Raw genomic sequence first — 21576 nt, 5'->3', positions numbered from 1 at the left:
GCTAACTAGAAGCTGGTCTAAAAATGTTCTTTATCTTCCAAATGAACCTTGTTCTTCATTTGTCTAACATAGTAAAGCACCCCTTGCTTTAAATCTGTAAAATACTTTCAACAGCACATTTTTATTATATTGCTGTCTTATTAGAGCAATTAGAGCAAGAGAGTTTTTAGGCCTTTTGCCATACTCACAAATGAGACTTCCTTTTTCTATTCTCTCTTCATGGTTTTTTTTTTTCCTGTTATTGCTAATAGAGAGAGTGCTGGAGATTTTCTTATGCTTATATTACTGCTAAAGAGACAAGCCTTTTATTTTTCTGTTGGTTTGCTTTGTTTGCCTGAGTCTTTCCTGGAGTTATTAGTAACTGTCTCGGTTTCTTTGTTGATTCTGTAATGGAATATTACTGGGCTGTAAAGAACGAGAGATAAGATGAATACAGAGAATCGTGTGAGTGAAGTTAAGCAGAACTAGGGAAATATACACAAGGCCTCTGACAAGGTAAATGGAAAAAACAATGGTCAATCAAAACTGAAAGCTGGGAGATTACTATGACCAAACTTGGGCCGAAAGAAGGAATGAGGAAACGCACACGCTTGGCTTCTCTCTTAAGTGCTAGAATACCAGGCTGGCTCATCAGAAGCAGCTGAGTGTTCAGTTAGTTTTTCGGGGTGGGGATTCAAAAATGAAAGTGATGTTAAAACAAAGAATATCAATAAAACCTTCAAAAATGTAAATGCATGTTCTTTCAGGGACGGCGTGGCAAAGCAGATAGAAGGCGCCACACTAAAAATAGGGTGCACACAGATGAGTCACTCTCAGAGACGACTGTTCTGGCATGTGGAAAATGAGAAGAACACTTATGGTGCCTACTTTAAACAGCTGTGCAAGAGAGATGGCAAGTGGTGGAGAGGCAGGGAAGCAGGAGAGCCCATGGTAGGGCTCCTTAGCACGCTGGTGAGGCATCTGAAGCTGGCTTGTTGCTGGCACATCCTGAAGACTGGCACTACACTCTGTAAAGGCATCCCCAGCAGCTCTGCAAGAGCTGTACCCTCCCCCTCACTCGGCCAACAGCTCTTTATGGTAAGGACGATGCTGCCACCTGCAGGTCAGAAATAGGCCCATACCCACCAGGATGTTCTGGGAGAAAGGTGCTCAGCTATGACAATGTCTACCACACCTTCCCATGGTCTGGCAGATCGGTGGCCTGACTGTAAAAGCTGAGCTATGTGCTGGCGACCAGTGTGCAAAAAATGTCCACACTGGCTTGACAAATGACTCCCAAGAATGACAACAAATTTTTCACTACTTAGGAACACAGATTTCTTATAGTCACAAGGGATCTCAGTGAATAAGCCAAACGCCTTCGTTTTCCTGATCGAGAACCTCATTCAATTATTTTTAAATCTACATAAAGGTAAAAGTCCATTCGAAGGAGTATGGATACATGGATACACACACCTTCTCTCCCTCTCCTTCACCCCCCCCCCTTTCTGCCTCTGTCTCTGTTTCTCTCTCCCCCCTACCCATTCTCTCATTTAATTAGAAGCTCTTTGGAATGTTACTGTGGGATAATAAATGATGACTATGAAGCACACTGAGAAGCAGGGAAAGCTTTACATAAACCCATGCAGAGTAAAGTCAGCAAGCAATGCCAAGAAAACCATATATACCACGGCTACAATAGCCACTGTCACTCAAATGGGAATGATGCAAAATTACAGCAAGTAAACAAAGCCCTAAAGAGGAGATCTAAAAAGCAAACCCCCCCCCCAGACCTCGGTGAGGAGAAGGGGGTCACAGGCATTGGACAGTGTCTATATTTTCAGAAGCTATCTATAAGGAGTGATGAGTTTTGCTGATTTGTTTCCCCCTTTCATCTTTTTCTTTAAAATATTCTTTATTATATTGTTATATACTTATATAGAGAATTAGCTATTATGTTGGCCAGTTCTCTGGGAGGTTCTCTGGTAGGGGAACACTGGGAAAAATTTGAGCAATGTAAAAATGTAAATGTAAAAAAAAAGTAAAACCAAAAATACCAATAAAAATTTACAGTTAAAAATTGAAATTACCGCTATGTTATACAGAATGGGATCCACATTTGTTTATTCAGCTTTTTACATCTAGTTATAATATGTATAAAAAAAAACTGGATGCATTTCAACTGCAAGTAATAAAATGGAGAAGAAGTAGGTGGGGATATTCTGCAAAGGAGACGCTTTTCTTCATTTGACGTTGCCTAAGCTTGTGAGACCAAAATGCTGTCCTGCCTTTCTGTTATTAATTTTTTTGCATGAAGTATCATGTTATAGCAATTTGATCCACTTTTCAAAATGCTGCATAAAGAACAAACAAGGTCTATTTGGTGGAATGCATATCCTAGATTTCTCGGTGCAGAGAATTTCTTTTTGCCTTCTCATTAGCCAAGCACTTAGTGTGGGACACAACACAGTCACAAGTGGGTTCTTTGGAACCATTACTGTGGTATTTATGAATGGTGGATTCTATTTGCATAGCATGACGCCCCAGGTCCTCACCCTCACAAAGCCCTTCATCATCCTCATCATCATGTTAAGTATTTCAAGTGAAAAATAAGGGCCTCGGCTGTGCATGAAGCAGCAGCACACAGGTAGGCAGAACCCATAACCAAAAAAGGGAAATGTGAGCATCATAAGGAACCTGACACACCTCTTCAAGTCTGGCGATGGACCTTTGCAGTGACACCTCTACTGTCACAACAAAAGTGAGAAATGACTAATTACCTCAGTTTTTTGGGAAAGTCTAAATGTTTATTACAAAGCAGGCCACCCTCACATTAATGCCTGACTTATCCCAGAAGCATCTACATACCTGTTAGAAAGCTAATTCTCTATCATTTTTCTTCTTGTGTCAGTTTTATAATTTTTGTTTTAATCAGATTACTAAAACTATATTGATAAAGAAGTCACACTTGTGACAGGAGGTGGAGAGAGTTGGAGGTGGAGTCCAAAAGAGGGTTGAGTTTGAATACATGAGCCGACCCAAATAGTAATGTCCACTAACATCTATAAGCCCCAGCTTGTCCATCTATCCAATAAGGATAATGATTCCTATAGACCAGTAATGATGAACCTTTTAGAGAAGTGCTATGCCGCCCCCCACCTTGCCCCCCATCCTCTCCCTTACCCCAGACAGGGGAGGAAGCACTCTCAATGGGCTACTGGGCAGACAGGTGGGTGATGAGAGATATGTGTAGAGAGGGGGAGGAGAGTGGCCTGAGTACTCTGCTCTCCTCCAGCTATGTGCCATGCTGTGAGCTCTGCTCCTTCAAACCTGGCTCTTCTCCAACCCTACCACAGGAATCACCTTCACCCCAGACTCAACAGGCTGCTATCTGTGCCACACCCTCACACAGCATGTGACATCCCTACCCCTCCCAGTAAATTAAGTGGAAATAAAAGCAGTGATCTAGGGAATTCTGAGACAACTTCCTGTATTTTTGCCCCAAATGTTGAAACCAAAACTATTTATTTGATTTAAATTATCCAGATGATTTGTCTATTTCATTTTGAATGAAGACAGCATGAAGTTTTCTGGGAAGCTAATGCTGATTGTGGTTTTCCACAGTGATGGTGAACCTTTTAGAGATGGAGTGCCCCCCACCAAGTGCCAAGCCCTGCCCTCCCCTCACCCTCTCAACCCCCACTACTCCTCATGGGGGAAGGAGAAAGCATTCCCATTGGCTACTGGGCAGAAGGGGTGGGGAAGTGAGGAATGTCCTCAGACACGTGGAGAGGGGGAGGGGAGCAGCTCAGCCCCGAGTCCCTCTGGCTTTCTGGCAAAAAAAACTCTGCTGGGCAGTGGCAGTGTCCACAGAGAGGGCTCTGCATGGCCTTTTTAGGCACATATGCCATAGGTTCGCCATCACTGCTATAGATGGATGGATAGGTAGATAGACAGGCTAGGTAGACAGATAGACAGACTGGTAGGTAGATGGGATAGATAGGTTGATGGATACAGAGATGATGGATGGCTAGATAGAAACACAGACAGACACATCTATGTGAGACTCCCACCAAAAGGATCTCCAGTTTTACATTTCTCTACCAGGCAGGCTACATAACTACAAATATAGTCACAATTATCTGGGAGTGAAATCTTAAGAAAGGAGCAGTGCTGGAGCCACTTATGTCCATGGCAGTGAAGATGATGGTACAAAAAGGTCAGCATCACTACCTGTGGTTTACAAAGCCCAACTTCAGCTCCCTGTGCTCCTCCCACAGGGTTGATTTACCTTCGTCCACTGTAAACTGACAGCTCTTATCATTGAAGAAAAGGATCTTCTTCTTATCAGGACGAGTGACAAAGATGATCTGGTCCCCTAAAGCCTTCAATTAAAAAATACAAAGAGAAGTTATTCTCTTATGCACCCACATCTTCTGTGGTGTGAATGCACTTCAGTTCCAATGGTTGAAATCTAGGCAGATTTGACTATCACCACACATTCTCCACCCCCACCCACCCACCCCAATACACACCTGATGTGTGTAAAACTGACAGGGGACCAGTAATTATACATGTACTGTGGGGATTAAGTCAGGCTGGGGCAATGGTAGTGAGAACTCAAAAGCCAACTCAAAAGATTGTGTAGAGCACAATCCTCCTAAAAGCACCACAAAGAAAGGAGTCCAGGAGTCTAAAACCCTCTTGTCCAAAGAATGTAAGCCTGAGCATACAAAGGGACCTGCACAGACACAACTATGTTCACAAATAGTTAGATACAACTCCTATGTTAGAACCAGCTCCAGGTTTTCACATCCACCTAGCACATTCTCCATGGATGTTATCTCACTTAATCAGTAACTATAGCACCATTTGAACCCAGGTTAAGCCCAGGCCTTCTCCAATATTTTCTAAGAGGAGGTATTCTGATCTTTCCAAAGAGCAGTGGTTTCAATGCTCCCCTCTGAAATTTACCATATTGGACGATAGTACAGATCACAACTCCTCCTTGCCTCAGTCAAAGCACTGGCATCAAAATACTGCCACATAGGGGACAGCTGGGTAGCTCAGTGGATTGCACCAGGCCTAGAGATGGGAGGTCCTAGGCTCAAATATGACCTAAGACACTTCCCAGCTGTGTGATCCTGGGCAAGTCACTTGACCCCCCATTGCCTACCCTTACCACTCTTCTTCTGCCTTGGAGACAAAACACAGTATTGGTTCTAAGACAGAAGGTAAGGGTTTAAAAAAAAAATGCTGCCACACGAAATCACTCCCCAGAGAATGGTATACCTGGGGTATGGGAAGGGTCTTGCCTTAGGTCAGGAACATTCTGAAATTTTCATGTCCTTCGAAGACTGGAGGAGAACGCTCTCATCCTCTGAGAGTGGTCTTTCATCTCATGCCTCACTGGGTGCAATGACCCAAACTAATTAGGAACACTTTCCCCCAAGACATTCTAAGCATATAAGAGGCTTTTGGAGTAGAGGGGCCAGAGGAAACTACAACAGGAAGGGCCTGTTTAAATTGTGTTGAAGAACCACCTTGGACATTTTTAAAGATAGAAACACATAACTACCAAAAATTTCAGAAGCTGAGAGGATTTAAAAACAAGGCAAAAAAAGCCTTATTTGTTTATGACAATTTTGAGAAAGAGGGCTCCTATCTGAGCCCTGCTATTTAACTTCTGCTTGATCACAGGGAGGTAAATCCAACACTCTGTGCCTCAGTTCCTCACCTGTAATATAAGGAAGTCAGACCTCTAAGGTCCTATTAGGCCTCAAAAGTCTATGATTTGCCAGCAGACAGCCTAAATCCATGGACTCCCTTCTGATCTCTGTTTACTCTCATCCACAAGTCCCTAGAGTGGGGCAATGAGACAGGAGGACCAAGCCCTATTCTTCTGATATCATCAGTCAGTAGATAATAGCATGAAAAGAATGGGTAGCCTGAAGAAGGGTAGTATCATGAGCTCCCATTAACATGGAAGCCAGTAGTAGGTGTGTCTAAGAGTTGTGAGCCAAAGTTAAGAGCTCCCTGAATTCTATCTAGAGACTTTTAATAATCCATGGACCCTAGAAAGGAATAGCCATAGCTGCAAGTAAGACTGAAGCATTCCTACTTTTCACTGTATTTTAACCTGGCTCCAGTTTTATGGTTCTCTGTCTCCCTTGCTTCCTCCTCACAACCGAGGCTTTAAATTAATTCTAAACATTGCGGTGAGTTTTCCTCAAATCTCAATTTTTAAAAATGTATTCTTTTTGCCACTAATTTTTTCTTTTTATCTTTTTTTTTTTAAAAAACCTTTAGCTTCTGTGTATTGGCTCCTAGGTGGAAGAGTAGTAAGGGTGGGCAATGGGGGGGTCAAGTGACTTGCCCAGGGTCACCCAGCTGGGAAGTGTCTGAGGCCGGATTTGAACCTAGGACCTCCTGTCTCTAGGCCTGACTCTCAATCCACCTAGCTACCCAGCTGCCCCGGCAGTAATTTTTTTCAATTTTGAGTTCCAAATTCTCTCCCTCTCCCACCCATTGAGAAGAGAAATTATACAAATGAAGTCATGCAAAAGATTTCTATAATAGTCATATTGGGAGAAAAAAGCAAGAAAAACGCAGAAAGTGAAAACAGTCTGCTTCAATCTGCACCATGGAGGCAATTAGCATGTTTCCTTTGGAATAGTTCTTGGAATTGGCTTGGATCACTGAATTGATCAGATCAGGTAGATGTTTCAGAGCTGATCACCAGTACCGTATTGTTGTGACAGTGTTCTGGTTCTGTTCACTTCACTCTACACATCAGGTCACTTTAAGACTTCCAGGTTTTTCTGAAAGGATCCCACTCATCATTTCTTATAGCTCAATTGTATTCCATCACAATCATATGCCACAAGTTGTCTAGCCATTCCCCAATTTGCCCCTCAATTTCCAATTCTTTGCCACCACACGAAAAGCTGCTATCAATGTTTTTGTATATACAGGTCCATTTCGTCTTTCTTTGATCTCTTCAGGATACAGCCCTAATGGTCTAGATTGGCCAGATCCAAGGTAATGCAGTTTTAAAGCCCTCTGGGCATAGTTTCATATTGTTGTCCAAAATGGTCAGACCAGTTTATAGCTCAACTAACAGTGCATTAGTATCTCTGTATTTTCCTCCAGTATTTGTTATTTTCCTTTACTGTATTTTTTGGCCAATGTGGTGGGTGTGAAATAGCACCTCAGAGATGTTTCAATGTGCATTTTTCTAATTATTAGAGATTTAGAGTATTTACTCAAATGAATAGTGAGAGCTCTGATTTCTCTGAAAATTATTTTCTTGTATCCTTTGATGACCATTTATCAACTGGGGAATTGCTCTTATTTTTATAAATTTGGCCCAGCTCCCTATACATCAAATATCAATTTCACCACTGAAAAATATTCAAGGTAATAATTTAATTCATGACCTTCTTTATCATCTGTCTTTATTCCTCCATCACTCCTTTTCATCAACTTGCATTCTAGCCAAACTAGACTAGTCAGACCTTTCCTACTTTTGAGCCTTTTCTCCGTGCCTGTCCAGTATGGTCTACCCAACTCCTTAAGGTTTATCACAACTCTATCAAAGTGGGGCAACGAGGTAGCACAGTGGATTGAGAGCCACACCTGGTGATAGGAGGTTCTGGATTCAAATATGGCCTGAGATTCTTTCTAGCTGTGTGATCCTGGCAAATCATTTAATCCCAATTGCCTAGCCCTTATTACTCTTCTGCCTTGGAAATGCTATTCATTATTGATTCTGAGACAGGAGGTATGAGTTTTCAAAACAAAACAAAACAAAACAAAAACAAAAAAACACAACTCTGTCAGAGCCCAGAATGATGTAAAAGAGGGGTTCTTCTAATCAAGACTGCAATGCTTTCCCCTGCAGCTTCCCAGAAGGATTCCTTCCTCTCACCCCTTTGGGAGCAGCCAAGTACTGAAAGGCTCAGACACTCAGGCTAACCAGGATCACAGACCAGTTGGCTTGAAGTAAGAAGTGACTGTAAGGTGCAAAGGCCTGGAGAATCTCCAAGTCACTAGCTTCCAGTGCCTCAATTTCCTCCTCATGCTGATCCCTTGCTCTATAGCAAGAAAACACCAGTCGTCTGGCACACCACACTGTCACCAAGATGTCCTCTTGTCCCCATGGAAGGACGTTTAACAAAAACCAGAACACCTCTCATCTCTGAAAATCAAACACATGACCATCACACCACACACATCACACCTACACATGTAGGCCCAGGAGGGCAATTACCTTGATGGCTTTCTGGGCATTGGGCAGTCCCTCCTCGATGTCTTCTAAGAGGATACCCCCTAAGCCTCTCTGGTCATGCTTGTCTAGGAGCCGAAGCAATGCTTTTTTATCTTTCAGGTTGTACTTGGGTTTGAACGCATATTTCCCGTCTACTACTTCAATTTTGGGGTTGTTGACTAATGCCTGTAGCAACGATAGAACATGATTATGTGCAGTTGGAGACAAGGATTCCTCAGTTCTACTCAGGTTAACATTTTAAAATCAAGCACACATGCTGCCCTTGTCCATATTCATTTTGGAAGACCTAAAGATTCAAAAATGAGGCATCCTATGAAAAGTGATGATTACACACGAGAGTACTTCTTACTCCTCACCCACAAAGCAGGATATTGATGTCATCTGGACTGTGAAAAACAGACCCTGGGACACATACACAAAGAGGCAGTCAGGCTTCCCAAGCTAGTGCCAACTAGCACCAGCAGCTATGGAAAAACCAGAGAAGAGTCAAGTTACTGGGATCTCACTGATGGGGACACTTCCTCCAACACTGCAGATAGTAATTCAACCTTACATTCCACTTTAGTGATGAATTAAGGTTAGTCTTTGGAGCCCAATATTGTCCCTGGACACTCTCTTCTTGTTTAGGGCTATGTCTTCGTTTAATATAAGTGGAATTTCTTAGAGATCTGCCTTTCTATGAGCAGTCCTTTGTTTCAGCAGGCAGGAAATGGTGCTTGGTAGGCCCAGCATTTCTTCTCAGAGCTTCTGATTTGAAAACTGATCAGTTAAAAAATTTCAATTTTATTTTGTTTTCAACTCCAGATTCTTTGCTTTCCCCTCCCCACCCACTGAGAGGCCAAGAAATACAAAACCCATTACAAACTTGTATAGTCAAACAAAACAAATTCCTGCATTAGCCATTCCAGTGATAGCCTGAGCCCATGCTTGCAATGTTCCTCTCTGCACTGCATGTGTGACTGGCCCTGGGCCCAGAACTGCTAAAGTGCCCCTGTTCCTATCTCCAGAGCTTGCTCAGGGATCCTCTAGGATCATTTTGTTCCCTTCTGAGGCCCTTTCTGGGGTCCCACCACTGCCACTGCCTTAGCCTCAGGCTTCTTCCTCATCAGACCCCACTCCAGAGTCCACAGATCTCTTTCTCCTTAAGACACCCAGGGGCCTGAAAAATGACCCACTATGATTTCTTCTTCACCTTCCCAATTAGAATTCAGTAGTCAAGGAGGCTTAAGAGGAAAAACTAAACCCGAATAAATCCTCTCACTTTGCCATCAAGACTCAGCTACTTGGATCAGATTTCTTAATCACTGTAATTGTGGTTCATACTAGCAAAAAGAACCCAGCGGCATCAATCCTTAGCCCCGTTTTACCTTGTCCATACCTCCTGCTTCACAATATCTATATATGTAAATAAAATAATTCTACAACATGGAAATTAGCCAATCGACTATTAAAAATAAAGAGCAAATATGATATAATATTAGCCATAATTCAAACACCCATTTATTGATCCACTTAATTTTCTGTGGCACATTTATCACAAAGATCGAATAAACTTTTTTTAACTTATTATTATTATTTTTTAAAACACTTACCTTCCATCTTAGAATCAATACTGTGTATTGGTTCCAAGGCAGAAAAGTGGTAAGGGCTAGGCAATGAGGGTTAAGTGACTTGTGTTTCTTTGCCTCTGTTGCTATGAGAGAAAAACCAGGTATCCACTGTCTGTAGAAGCTAGACATAGCTATAATGGCCCTTAATTGCTTCTTGATCTTAGGTAAGCTTCATTTCTGTATATCCTCTATTCTTCTCTTAGATATGCTTCTGCAATATGAATCCCCAAAACTCAATCTTATCTCTAACCCACTGGATCTTATTTCTGGATATTTTATGGCCTCTCCTATACAATTCTTGTATTAAGTGTATGTTGTCTCTTTGACAGATATCTTCTGTTGGTGACAGTAGGATGTCATCTACATAATGCACCAGTTTGCTGGCAATGAAAGAAATTGATTCAAGATCTTTTTGTAGCATTTGGCAAAATATGCTCCCACTGTTTATGAATCCCTGGGGCAAACGACTCCATACAAGTGTCTTGCCCTCCCATGAGAATGCAAATAGTTTTTGGCTGTCCTTGTGGATCGGGACACTAAAATAGGTGCTAGTGAGATCCACGATGGACTTGGAACTATAGCATGAATTTGTGCCACGTAAGAATTTATTGCCCATAGATCTTGTATCATTCTCCACTGGGTGTTCCCTTCAGCATCTAACTTTGCCTTTTTTATGGGCAAGATAGGAGTATTAAATTCTGAGAATCCATATACCAATATCCTACCAATATCCCTTGATCTAATAAGCTTTGGATGATTGGTTTTATTCCAGTCACAGCTTCTTTGCTTAATTTGAATTGAGGAATCCTAGGTGGTGGCATTCCTCCTTTCACTTAGATTTTCACTGGCTTAGCAGACAGGATTCTACCCATGTCTGAGGAATTTCTGGCCCAGACCTCTTTGGGTAGTGTATCTGGAATCTTGTAGATGGTATCTTGTTAAAATGCTATGATCATCTGATATCCTATCTAAGCACAGACTGGGATGATGCTTCAGTGATCTTCTAGGGAGATGCAAATAGATCTTATCATCTGGTTCACAATAGATGGTAGCAGCCAATTTGCATAGGATGTCCCTCCCTATTAAATTATTGGGACATGATGATAAAAATAAGAATTAGTGGTCAAATTCTATTGGACCCAACTTCACCATTTTTGGCTTGAATTTTGGTGCAGTTTGGGGTATCCCAGATGCTCCCTTTACTAACATTGTTCCAAGCATCTCACCATCTCTAGGGAGATGTTTCAAGGTTGATACATCTGCTCCTGTATCCACAATTCCCTGAATTGATTCACCATTGATTTCTATTGTGATCAATGGCTCATTAGTGATGTTATTGTGCAAAGAAAGTACTTGATTCTCTTCTACTTGTAGATGTACAGTAATGGTCTCAGAATCTAATGCTTCTCTATTAGGAGATATACGGTAATCTTGAAATGATGTCACTTCCGATAAAATGGCTGCCCCCATGTACACGTCCTGTTGTGTTTGATTCTGCCCCTCCCCCTTGCTGCTGTGTTTCTCTGCCTAGAATGGAATCTTGAGAAACTGACAAACATGGCTGCTCTGGAACAACAGTTTGAAACTGATGTTTTTCTCCCCTCACTTTAGGGTCTTGTTGAGTCTCCTCTCATGGTTTCAGGGAAAGAATTAGATAAATTTTTCTCCCCTTTCACTAATCCTGGATATCTTAGCAGTTAGTTTGGGTGTTATCTGTGTTCACAGAGAGCATGTCTGTTTCCCCCAGCCCCTGAAAATTCCGAGGCTTGCAGCGTTCCCTCACTTTAAGAAATTTTTCTTTGGTTGGTTGTTTTAAATCTGGGAGACTTGCTACATTATTTCTAGGTTTGAAACTTTGAGTTTCAGGGTTGAGACAGTATATTACTTACTCATGTATGTTATGGGGGTTTCTGACTTAGGCTTTGAAGCTTGAGACTGTGTTTCGCTTTGGTTTTCCATTACACTATTTGGGGTCAACCTTAAAAGAGTAACATTTTTCTCTTTGGTAACTGTTCCCTGGGTTTGGCTATGTTACCAATTCTTTCCCCTGGGTTTTTCACTTCATTCAGCATAGTGTTTAATTCACTAGCTGCAACAAAGTTTTTCTGGCTGGCTAGCTGTAAGTCTATATTACTTCTAGCTAATCCCTTGCCATTTTGTCCCACTCCTTCCCTTTCCATAGAAGTCTGTGGCAACCCAGTATTTTCCATAAGAGATTGTTTCTCTCCATAAATTTCTCTATGTAATTGCCTCAATTCATTTTCCATCTCTAATTCAACAGTGGAATTCTTTCTATTTTCTAGTGTGGTGTACCTATCAGTAAAATATTAGCCTAATTCTGCTTCTTGAGCTCTCTATTCTCTCTACAATCATTATTACTTTCTGACTTAGATGTATCAGAGGTTAACCTTCATAAGTTCCTTGGCCTAGGTCCCAATTTCAAAAACTTCTCCATTTCTTCCAAAGAAGGATTATTGGTAACAGACTTGCAATCATGTTTACAACAAGCCTCTAATTTTTGAGGTTTGCCAGCCCACTTGCTGTTAACAAAGGTCTTTTTTGGGTAATTGCTTGCTTTATCTTTGGAAAAGTCTATTTGTTTTCTGAATCTGCACTGTTTAATCAAATGACCAGCTCTATGGCATAGAAAGCATTTTTGGACTTTACTATAATATCTCTTTTGGGTTGAATAAGTCTCCTTTTGCTTAATTTCATGGTCTCTGGCTGTTTGCAAAACAAAATTCTTAAATTCTTCTTTCTCTTTCCTCATTTCTTTCAGCTATCTTTTTAGTTCTTGGCTAGGTTTCTGTCCTTTTCTGAGTCTAATTCTGTTCTAATCTTTTGTTCCTTGTTTCTGGACTGGTGTATATACGTTGCATGTTTCCTAATCTCTTCTAGAGATAATTCTTCCCACTGTGGACAACTCTGCTTAAAATAGACCTGAATTGGGATGCTAGTTCCTTTTATAAATTGATGCCTTATGTGGGGTAGAGCTTCCTCAGATTGATCCTTATTGAAACCAAGAAAATTTTCAGAATTTTCAATAAGCCTGTCCAAAAATAAGCTAGGGTGCTCATCCTCAGCCTGCCTCATTTTCTCGAATCTGTTCCACCCATTTGGTCTTTTTGCATGTATTCTGAAGGCCTCAAGTAAGTCTGCTCTACATTTTAAGAGTCCCCTCATGTTTTCAAGCACCGTCAAGTCAATCCCTTCATGTGCTTTTGGCCACAAAACTAAATCTGGATTATTTCTCGTTTCATCAATAAATCTGGCTTTCTCACTTGGGGTGTAAAATTCGTCCAAAGTAAATTCAACGTCCAAGTAGAAAGGATTAAAAAGATTGAAAGTTCTCTTTAATTCCTTAGCCGATTTTTGGGGGGACAAGAAATACTTGGGGAACCTCCTTTTTAGCACCTCCAAATCCTGTACTGTAAAAGCTTTATACGTCTTCATGCTGACTAGTTCACCGTTTGATCTAAATTGGGTTTGGTCTATTATTGAGAACAATGATACAGTGGTAGGGGCAACTGCTCCTCCCTCAGTCTGGGTAGCCTCATTAGTCTCAAAATCTGTCTGGGTAAAACCATCCACCATCTCAGGCTTGGGATTTTCTTTGGCCTTAGGCTTGTATGTATTCTCAATAATTTCTAGTTGTAAAATAGTATGTTCATCTAATGCCTATCCTTGTTTAATTTTGCTGTTAATTTCTACCATCAGCCTGAGTTGTTCTTTCATGATTCTAAACATGTCCTTGTTGTTCTGTTTCCCTTTGCCAAAGATCAATTGGATTGTTTTCTTTAATGCCCAAAGTCCTTGAATGGCTGTCACAAACATGGCCACTATTGCTGGTAAATAGGAAAGGAAATATGGCATTGTGATATGGCCAAGTACTTATAAGCATCATATATCGTTAATAGTTTTATAAAGTACTCAGGAATAATCTGGAACAAGAGCCTTATTTTGCCTTTTGTGAAAGAATAGACAAATAAAGATATGGTGGTGATAATGAAGGTAGCCCTTGCTAACCCCATCTTGTTTCCTTTTCCCTTTGGTTAACTAGATTCTTTGCCCTCTGGCTTCACCAAAAACTGTTAAAGAAATAGAGGGTAGTAAAGGAGGTATAGATGTATAATGATGGTGATGATGTGTATCTGCCTATAATCTTCTCAGCTACAGTTGATGGGAGGAATACCTACTCCTATCACCCTGGCTGCTGCTGTAAGTTACCCCTTCTCTCTAACAGGTTAGATAGATGGTTAATCTCTCCAGGCCCAACTTGGGGTTGGGTTGATTAGTATTGGGCTATTGATCAGCCTTGGACAACGTTCAGGATCTGACTGCCTTTGACTCCCTTCCATGATAGAAAGACCACTCAGGAAGGTACTTGTTGAACACTCTTTTATCTATAAGTAGGGAAAGGATAACAAGATCAAGAATTAGGGATTGGAAACCTTATTGATCTATTATCTATTAGACCAGGGGTCGGCAACCTTTTTGGCCATGAGAGCCATAAACACCACATTTTTTTAAAATGTAATTTTGTGAGAGCAGTACAGTGCTCACAGTGCACGCTCCTGTAACAGTGCACGCTCCTGTAACAGCGCCTGAAAAAAAATTGACTAGAAAAAAAAAAATCAAACTCTAGAGCCATACGTTGCCGACCCCTGTATTAGACTAATTAACAATTGGGACTGGAGGCTACTAATCTGGTGGAGACTTGAGATTTCACTTCTATCTCTGGCCAGACCTGGCCACAGACAAGCCAGAGAATAGGGAAAGCTATTGCTGCAGATGTATTGATGGTCTATATTCTCTCAGCTCTCTCACTACTAGTGTTGATGATTCACTAGCTCTGACAGTCTAGCAGGAAATAGATTCAGGCTTATTCCTACCCTCTTCTTCTACCCCCAGGCAACCCTTCACTACCCTTCAGCCCCCCACTCCCAGATAGAACCACAAAGGCTTGAAGAGATCTGTGATCTCCAGTTCTCAGCCTCTGAGTGCAGAGACCTCCTTCAATGTAGCTGTGAGGAAGTATATATAGGGTGGAGCCAAAGAACATTTGCCCCTGGCTCAGGGCACCTGGGAACATTCAGAGTCTCTCAACTGCCATCCCTTGTCAGTCAATGTGGTATCCATCTCTTCCCAGATTATTGAATATAACACTTGCCCAGGTTCACACAACTAGGAAGTGTCTGAGGCCACATTTGAACCCAGGACCTCCCATCTCTAGGCCTGGCTCTCAATCCACTGAGCTACCCAGCTGCCCCCTTAACTTATTTTTTAAGAGCAGTAAGGAGGGAAGCTTTTAATTACACATTATATTATAGTAGCATATATCATCTTTATTATAGCATTATAGTTCAGGACTTAATATAGATAGGTTGAAGATTATACAAGGATTGTGGACAATTTCAATACTTATTTATCTATAATCCAACAGATTTTTGAAATGTACCTCATAGGGGGAAAAAAGTACCATTTATTTCCAGAAAGAAAAAGCAAAAATTAGTACAAAAATCATATACTTGGACATGTCAAGGATTTCCCTACTTATGTTTCAGACTAGTTTTCACCAAAGCCAGCTCCACTTACCTCAGACATCAGCCATTGTTTCTGCTTGAGTCCTATATCCAAATGCTGGGTTTCATCCAAAATTTCTTCTAAAGTCAGGGGATGTGTATCACCTCGTTGGTGTCGGGTCTAAAGAGACAGAGAGAAAAAACAGCTTTTAAATACTTGGTGTTCTCACCAACAAGACATCTACTGGGCTTACCTTCCTTTCCACCAACGTGAAAATAGTTTATTCCCTTTACTCATCTGACATATGGATTTACTGAGAGCCTATGCACATATCATAGCAATAAGGGATGTTGGTCTAACAGAAGCAAGCAACAATGTTGCAGGGGGGTAGGACAGGAAGGACACAGAGACACAGGGAAAAAGTAAACTATTCATTCTTCGACCATGGAGTGAGACTGGACTCTAAAAATCAACTAAATGAATGAGAAAAGTGGAAAAAGAATGGATATGAAATTGGAGATATTGGGATTGAATCTGAACTGCCACATTAGGGCTGTTTAACCATGGCATTATTCTTTATTCCTGAGAGCAGTAAGGAGGGAAGCTTTAACTAGTACAAAGAGGCTTAGCGAATCAAGGTAAAGAATAATGATGGAAATGGAATGAAGGAAGAGCCCTGCTTATATCACTCATTAACACCAACAAGCACCTTTTTTGGTGCCAGAATAAATGCTAAGATCAGGGAACATATATTTCTTATATTCTCAAAAGGGAGAAATAATATGCATAGAGTAGTGGAGCCAAGGGAAGGTGTTTTGTTCTGGGAAGTCACAGGAATGATAAAAGCACCAAGAAGTAATCCCCAGGACCTTTTCCAACAGGCCACTTTGTTAGGAATGATTTATTTATTGTTCCCAAAATAAGTGTTGGACAAGGGGGAGGAAAATCATCTTGGAAAGTTAGACTGAAATATTGGGAATGATATTAAACTTTCTTGAACTGGGGAGTAGAACTTACAATTGCTAGGAACATCAGCTTGAACAGAGATATTTTATATATATTCCTCTAATATATTTTATGTTCTAGATATTACATACCTATACTGTATACATCTCTATATATAGTTTATTGTTTAGTAGTATTAGTCATCCCCAACACTTCTTGATCCCACTTAGGATTTTCTTGGCAAAGAGACTAGAATGGTTTGCCACTTTCTTCTCCAGCTCATTAAACAGATAAGAAAATTAAGGCAAACAGGGTCACATAGCTAGGAAGTATCTGATGACAGATTTGAACCCAGGAAGTCTTCCTGACTTCCAAGCCTGGCATTCTATCCATTGCCCTACCTAGCCTTATCCCCTACATACATACATATTTTTGTGTATGTGTGTATACATATGAGTGTGGATGAGAAATACATACACATATACAAGTATGTGTACACAGAGATTATCTAGAGGAAGCACCAATCAAAAAGTCATAAATGTATGAAGAACCACCTCTGTCCGAAGACCTGAGAGTATAAAGAAAGGCAATGCCACAGTCTGTGCTCTTGAAGAGCTCATATCATCTATAATTTTCAGAAAGAAAAAGCAATAATTAGTAGTTTAAAAAATCAGACATTTGGTTATATCAAGGATTTCCCACTCATGTTTCTGACAAGTTTTCTATATTTTTTTCTTAAATAAACCCTTACCTTCTATCTTAGAACTGATACTAAGTATTGGTCCCAAAGTAGAAGAGTACTAAAGGCTAAGCAACTATAGGCCAAGTAAATTGCTCAGGGTCACAATGACTGCTAGAGTTTCAGGCTATATTTGAACCCAGGTCCCCCTGACTCCAGGCCTAGCACTCTTCCACTAAGCCACCTAGTTGCCCCCATAACTATGTCCTCACTAATTCTGGTTTCTCCAACCAGAGCCAAGTCCACCAGGAAAAATGTGGTGCACTGAAATTAACCTGGAAGTAGAATCAGGGCTCCTGAATCCCAGGGTAAAGCCTATCCACTCCACACAATAGACAAGAACATATGATTAGTAAAGAACATTAATGCTACTCCAGCTGACAAATATTCAAGCAGAAACCAAACCAAAAAACCCATTTATTCAGAGAAACCATGCCAGTCAATGAGACGGAAATGTGCCATTGGCGGCCTTAGTGATGTAGCACTTAAGGCACAAAGGATGACTGTCCAAAGTGTAAATGTCCAAAGACTGTAAAGTGGCCTTTATATCAAGACTATAAAATTTCACAAGATGGAGATGTCTGACAACTCCAGTGATTCTACAGCCTATGAATGATCCTCTTCTAAAAGTAGATAATTAAGTTTGCTTAATTGAAACTGAAAAGAAAAGATTTCATATATTCTAGTGATCTTTTTAAAACAAATTCTATTATCCCAACCCTTTCCCTTTACCTTGAGAGCTGCAAATTTTAATGGTATTATAAACTTGATGTTAAATGTCAATAAAACAAAGTCTGGTTTGTTTCTTCCCACTTACATTTAAAGTCATTAGCATATAAACTCTTTGAGGGCCAGGATTAGTAAAGTTGTCTTTTGGTTGCCAATGCCTAGCCCAGGTTTTAGAATGGAGTGGGTACTTTCTAAGTCTCTTCTGGATACCCCATCTCCTGACAGAGAGGTAGGAAAGAGTCTCGGTGTGAAGACATCAGCTGTTTTGTTACAGAGTTTTTATTTTGCTCTCTCTTTCAGTGGGGGTCAAGGAAGGCAGATGGGAAAGAAACTAACTGGATGTGCATTATTAGGAAAAACAATTTAACTTCGAAAACAAAACCAAAAGTAAGTCCTTTTTGGAGTGTTGCACCAGAAAAGAGAAAAGAACTATACTTACCTCCTTTCTTTTCATTAGTGTGACAACACTGTCAGCTTCTGCCTGACTGAAATGCTTTCCTCCTTCAATTTTTATAGTCTTTGTTACAATTGATTCATCAATATTTACTGAGTGTCTTATGTACCAAGCACCAGGGATCCAAATATCAAACTGATCTTGCCCTCAAGGAGCTGATGTCTATTAAAACTTTTTTTTTTTAGCTCACTTAAGAAGTTTAAGAAATAAATACTTCTCCAACCTACACTCTTTCCCAGATTTTCTCCTTTGAGAAAGGGGTTTTAAGGTTAAGAACAAAAAACTAAGGCCTCAGGAAAAGTGAAGTCTGTCTAGTTAAGATCAGTGTCTCCTAACTTAGTCCTAAAACCACACTGGCCCTGGGACTCACACCATTTCAGAATGGATCAGGGTAGGATACATGAAGGAAGGGGTCAAAGAGGTCAAGTGGATCAAATCAAGGTTCTACCATTTCTCCCTCTAACTTGGCTAACTTTTCCTTCAAGTAAGGAGATGCTTCGAAATTTGATGCATCTATTTTAAGTACTGATACCATTTCATTGTCTGGTGTCTTCCAGTGTAACATAATTTCCTGTTGATTTCCTTTAGCCCCACTCATCTATTTTTACTTTTGCCTTGTCTGAGCTTGCTGTTTTGAGTTCATGGGGAACATAATAAATTCTGCTCCAGTCCTTATTTTAACTCTGTGTACATCTTTGTTTCAAGTGTGTCCAAGTAAGTGACATATTGTTGACGTCTTTTTACCTAACTGTTTCAGCTATGAATTTCTTTCTACTCTATCTTCTTAAGATTTGCTCCTCTCTCTGTCCTCCATACATAAAAAGTGGTGAAACAGAAGAAATGTTATTGATCCTTATATGTAATGTAGAACTGATTTTTGCAGACAACTTCTTCCACTCTTCTGCCCCAGTCAGACTTGTATCATTAGTTCTCAGATTTCCAACTTTCCTTCTGATCCCTCCCTGTTGATAATCCACACTCAGCAGCTAGTTTGTTTTGCTTGTGACTTTTCTTTCCCTCTCCCTTCTGATTGCCTTGTTTCCCAGGGGAGTTTAATGAACTTAAAAAAAAAACAAACACACACACACAAAAAAAACCCTCTTACCCTCAGTCTTAGAATTGATACTATATATTGGTTCCAAGTCAGAAAAATGGTAAAAGCTAAGCAACTGGGGTTAGGTGACTTGCCTCTGTCAGGATCAGATAAGAGTGAGGTTCATGTTTTGTCCACTCTACTCTTTCCTCTATGATTATATTACTCTTTTTTTCTCATACCCCAATTAGGAGAAATAGTAAGTCTACCCTTCCCCCCTTTTTGTTATTTTCTCCTTGCTATTTTCCTTTTTTTCTTTTCCTTTCTTTCCTTAAGACCATCACAATAAATCAAAAGTGCTCATCTTTTTTAAAGCACTCTGTTGCCCCTAAAGGTGGTGATGGGACTCTTCTCTTTCCTTTCCTTTATGGAATATACTTCCTGTATTACCTAGCTCCTCAAATGTAGTGACCTTTGGAGGTTTTTCTTCATTCTCATGTCTGTAGTATCTCAACGTTTCTCCTCAGTTCTTCTCTTTTCACCAGGCATGTATCAAAATCCTTTACACTGTTAAAGATCTATTTTCCTCCTGTGGATTACACTTGGGTTTGCACAGTAATGATTCTTGGTTTTGAGCTTTTCTAGTTTGCCTTCTGGAATGCTAGTCTCTAAGGTTTTTTTCTCCTTTACAGCCAAGTGGTAGGTGGTCCTGCTTGTGGTTCCTCGGTATTTGAACTCTTTCGGGCTGCTTGATACTATGATGTTCAAGGGAATTTTCAGTTTGGAGGCACATTAGGTATATTCTATCTATTTGACACTGCTCTCTTATCCTAACAGATTAGGCTAATTTTCATTTATGATTTTTAAAAATTTCTATTCAGATTCTATTTCTGTGATCTCTATTCTATATTTTGTTTGGTAACGGTTTTTAGGGAATCCAATAATTTTTAAATTCTCCCTCCTGCATTAGCTTTCCAGGTCAGTTGTTATTGAAATCTTAAATTTCTCCTGCTTTTTCAATATTTAACTTTTTTCTAATATTTCTCAATGTCTCATGTAGTTACTGAGTTTAGTTTGCTTCATTTTAATTTTCAAAGGATTCACTATGTGGATATTTCCCACCTTCTGTTCCAAGTTAGTTGTTTTTCCTTAAATTCTTTTCTTCACAGGTCTTATTTTGCTATAAATTCATTCTTCATCTTCTGCTTAATTTCTTCTTGGCATTCATGTAGTCCTTGTGGCTAAACTGTTTTTATATTTCTATTTCTATTTTATATTTCTAGTCTCAGTTTCTATTTTGGGATTTTGTGCCAAGGACAGGTTCTCCTCATCCTCCCAAACTCTTGGATAGGATCTAGGGGTCCTGCCATTAGCTTCCACTCCTCCCCACCTCTACTGTGCTTATGCTCCAAGCACAGGAAGGTTTCCACATCACCTTTTGCCCAAGATCACTGAGAATAATAAGCATGCTGAATACACTCAGTCTGAGCCATCCAGGAATCAGTCCCCCCAAGAAATTCTTGGATTCAAGTCCTATGATTTCTAGGCTACCCCAAAGGGCTTAGGTTAGAGCTTCCTGAGGGAAGTGCTGTAGGTCCCAGGTGCTCCTGGAGCATCTCTGACCACATCATTTACCTGAGCATTTATCCCAATATGCTAGCAGGCCTCCTCTCTTTCAACACCCACAGACTGTCTCTCTGCGTCATTCTAGGCCAGATGAGGCTGACTACTGTGATTTCCCTTTGGATTTCTTGATTGTGATTGGAACTGGTATCTTCTGAAGCTCTTTGCTAGATCACATGTAGGAGGGCTGGACTCTTCTATAACCTTTCATGTCGCCATTGTAACTATAAGTCAAAATTCATTAAATAGTAAATTATGTACTTATCAATGAGACAGGCTCATGTAAAAAAGATAAATCATTTTCATAATTCTCAAAACAAAAATTCAGGATGGAGTGGGGGGGGAGTCAAGATGGTAGCATTTTTGCCATGCTCAAATCAGTATATCTCCACCACAACAACCCAGAAAACAACCAAATTCTGATAAGGGAAGTCAAGGAAAACAAACAAACAACAACAAAAAAACAGGTAATGATTTTTTTCTAGCTTGGGGGCAGCTTAGGAAGACAGAGAAGTCAGTGGACATGAGAGAGAGGGCTAGGAGCACAATACAGTGGGGCACTCCAGGTGCCAAGCATTAAGGAGGCTGAGACACCAAGGCAGACTTAGAAAATAGATTGAGGAGAGATATATATTTTAAGAATCTTTAAAC

At 40.4% G+C, this 21576-nt stretch overlaps 1 protein-coding gene across 1 annotated transcript in view; it reads right to left on the bottom strand.

Moving 5' to 3' along the window:
- GTF2E2 (general transcription factor IIE subunit 2) overlaps positions 1 to 21576 on the bottom strand; it is a 104809-nt gene that overhangs the window by 11422 nt on the left and 71811 nt on the right. The window contains exons 4-6 of the mRNA XM_044681535.1: positions 15475 to 15582; positions 8252 to 8434; positions 4271 to 4364 (exon numbers count right to left, since the gene is read on the bottom strand). Coding sequence (XP_044537470.1) covers positions 4271 to 4364; positions 8252 to 8434; positions 15475 to 15582 — 385 coding nt within the window. The remainder of the gene's footprint in view (positions 1 to 4270; positions 4365 to 8251; positions 8435 to 15474; positions 15583 to 21576) is intronic.

This window comes from Gracilinanus agilis, chromosome 6 (genome assembly GCF_016433145.1).
Source record: "Gracilinanus agilis isolate LMUSP501 chromosome 6, AgileGrace, whole genome shotgun sequence".
Classification (NCBI taxonomy): domain Eukaryota; kingdom Metazoa; phylum Chordata; class Mammalia; order Didelphimorphia; family Didelphidae; genus Gracilinanus; species Gracilinanus agilis.
The sequence above is the reverse complement of the archived record's forward strand: the minus strand, read 5'-3'. Positions and strand labels throughout refer to the sequence as shown.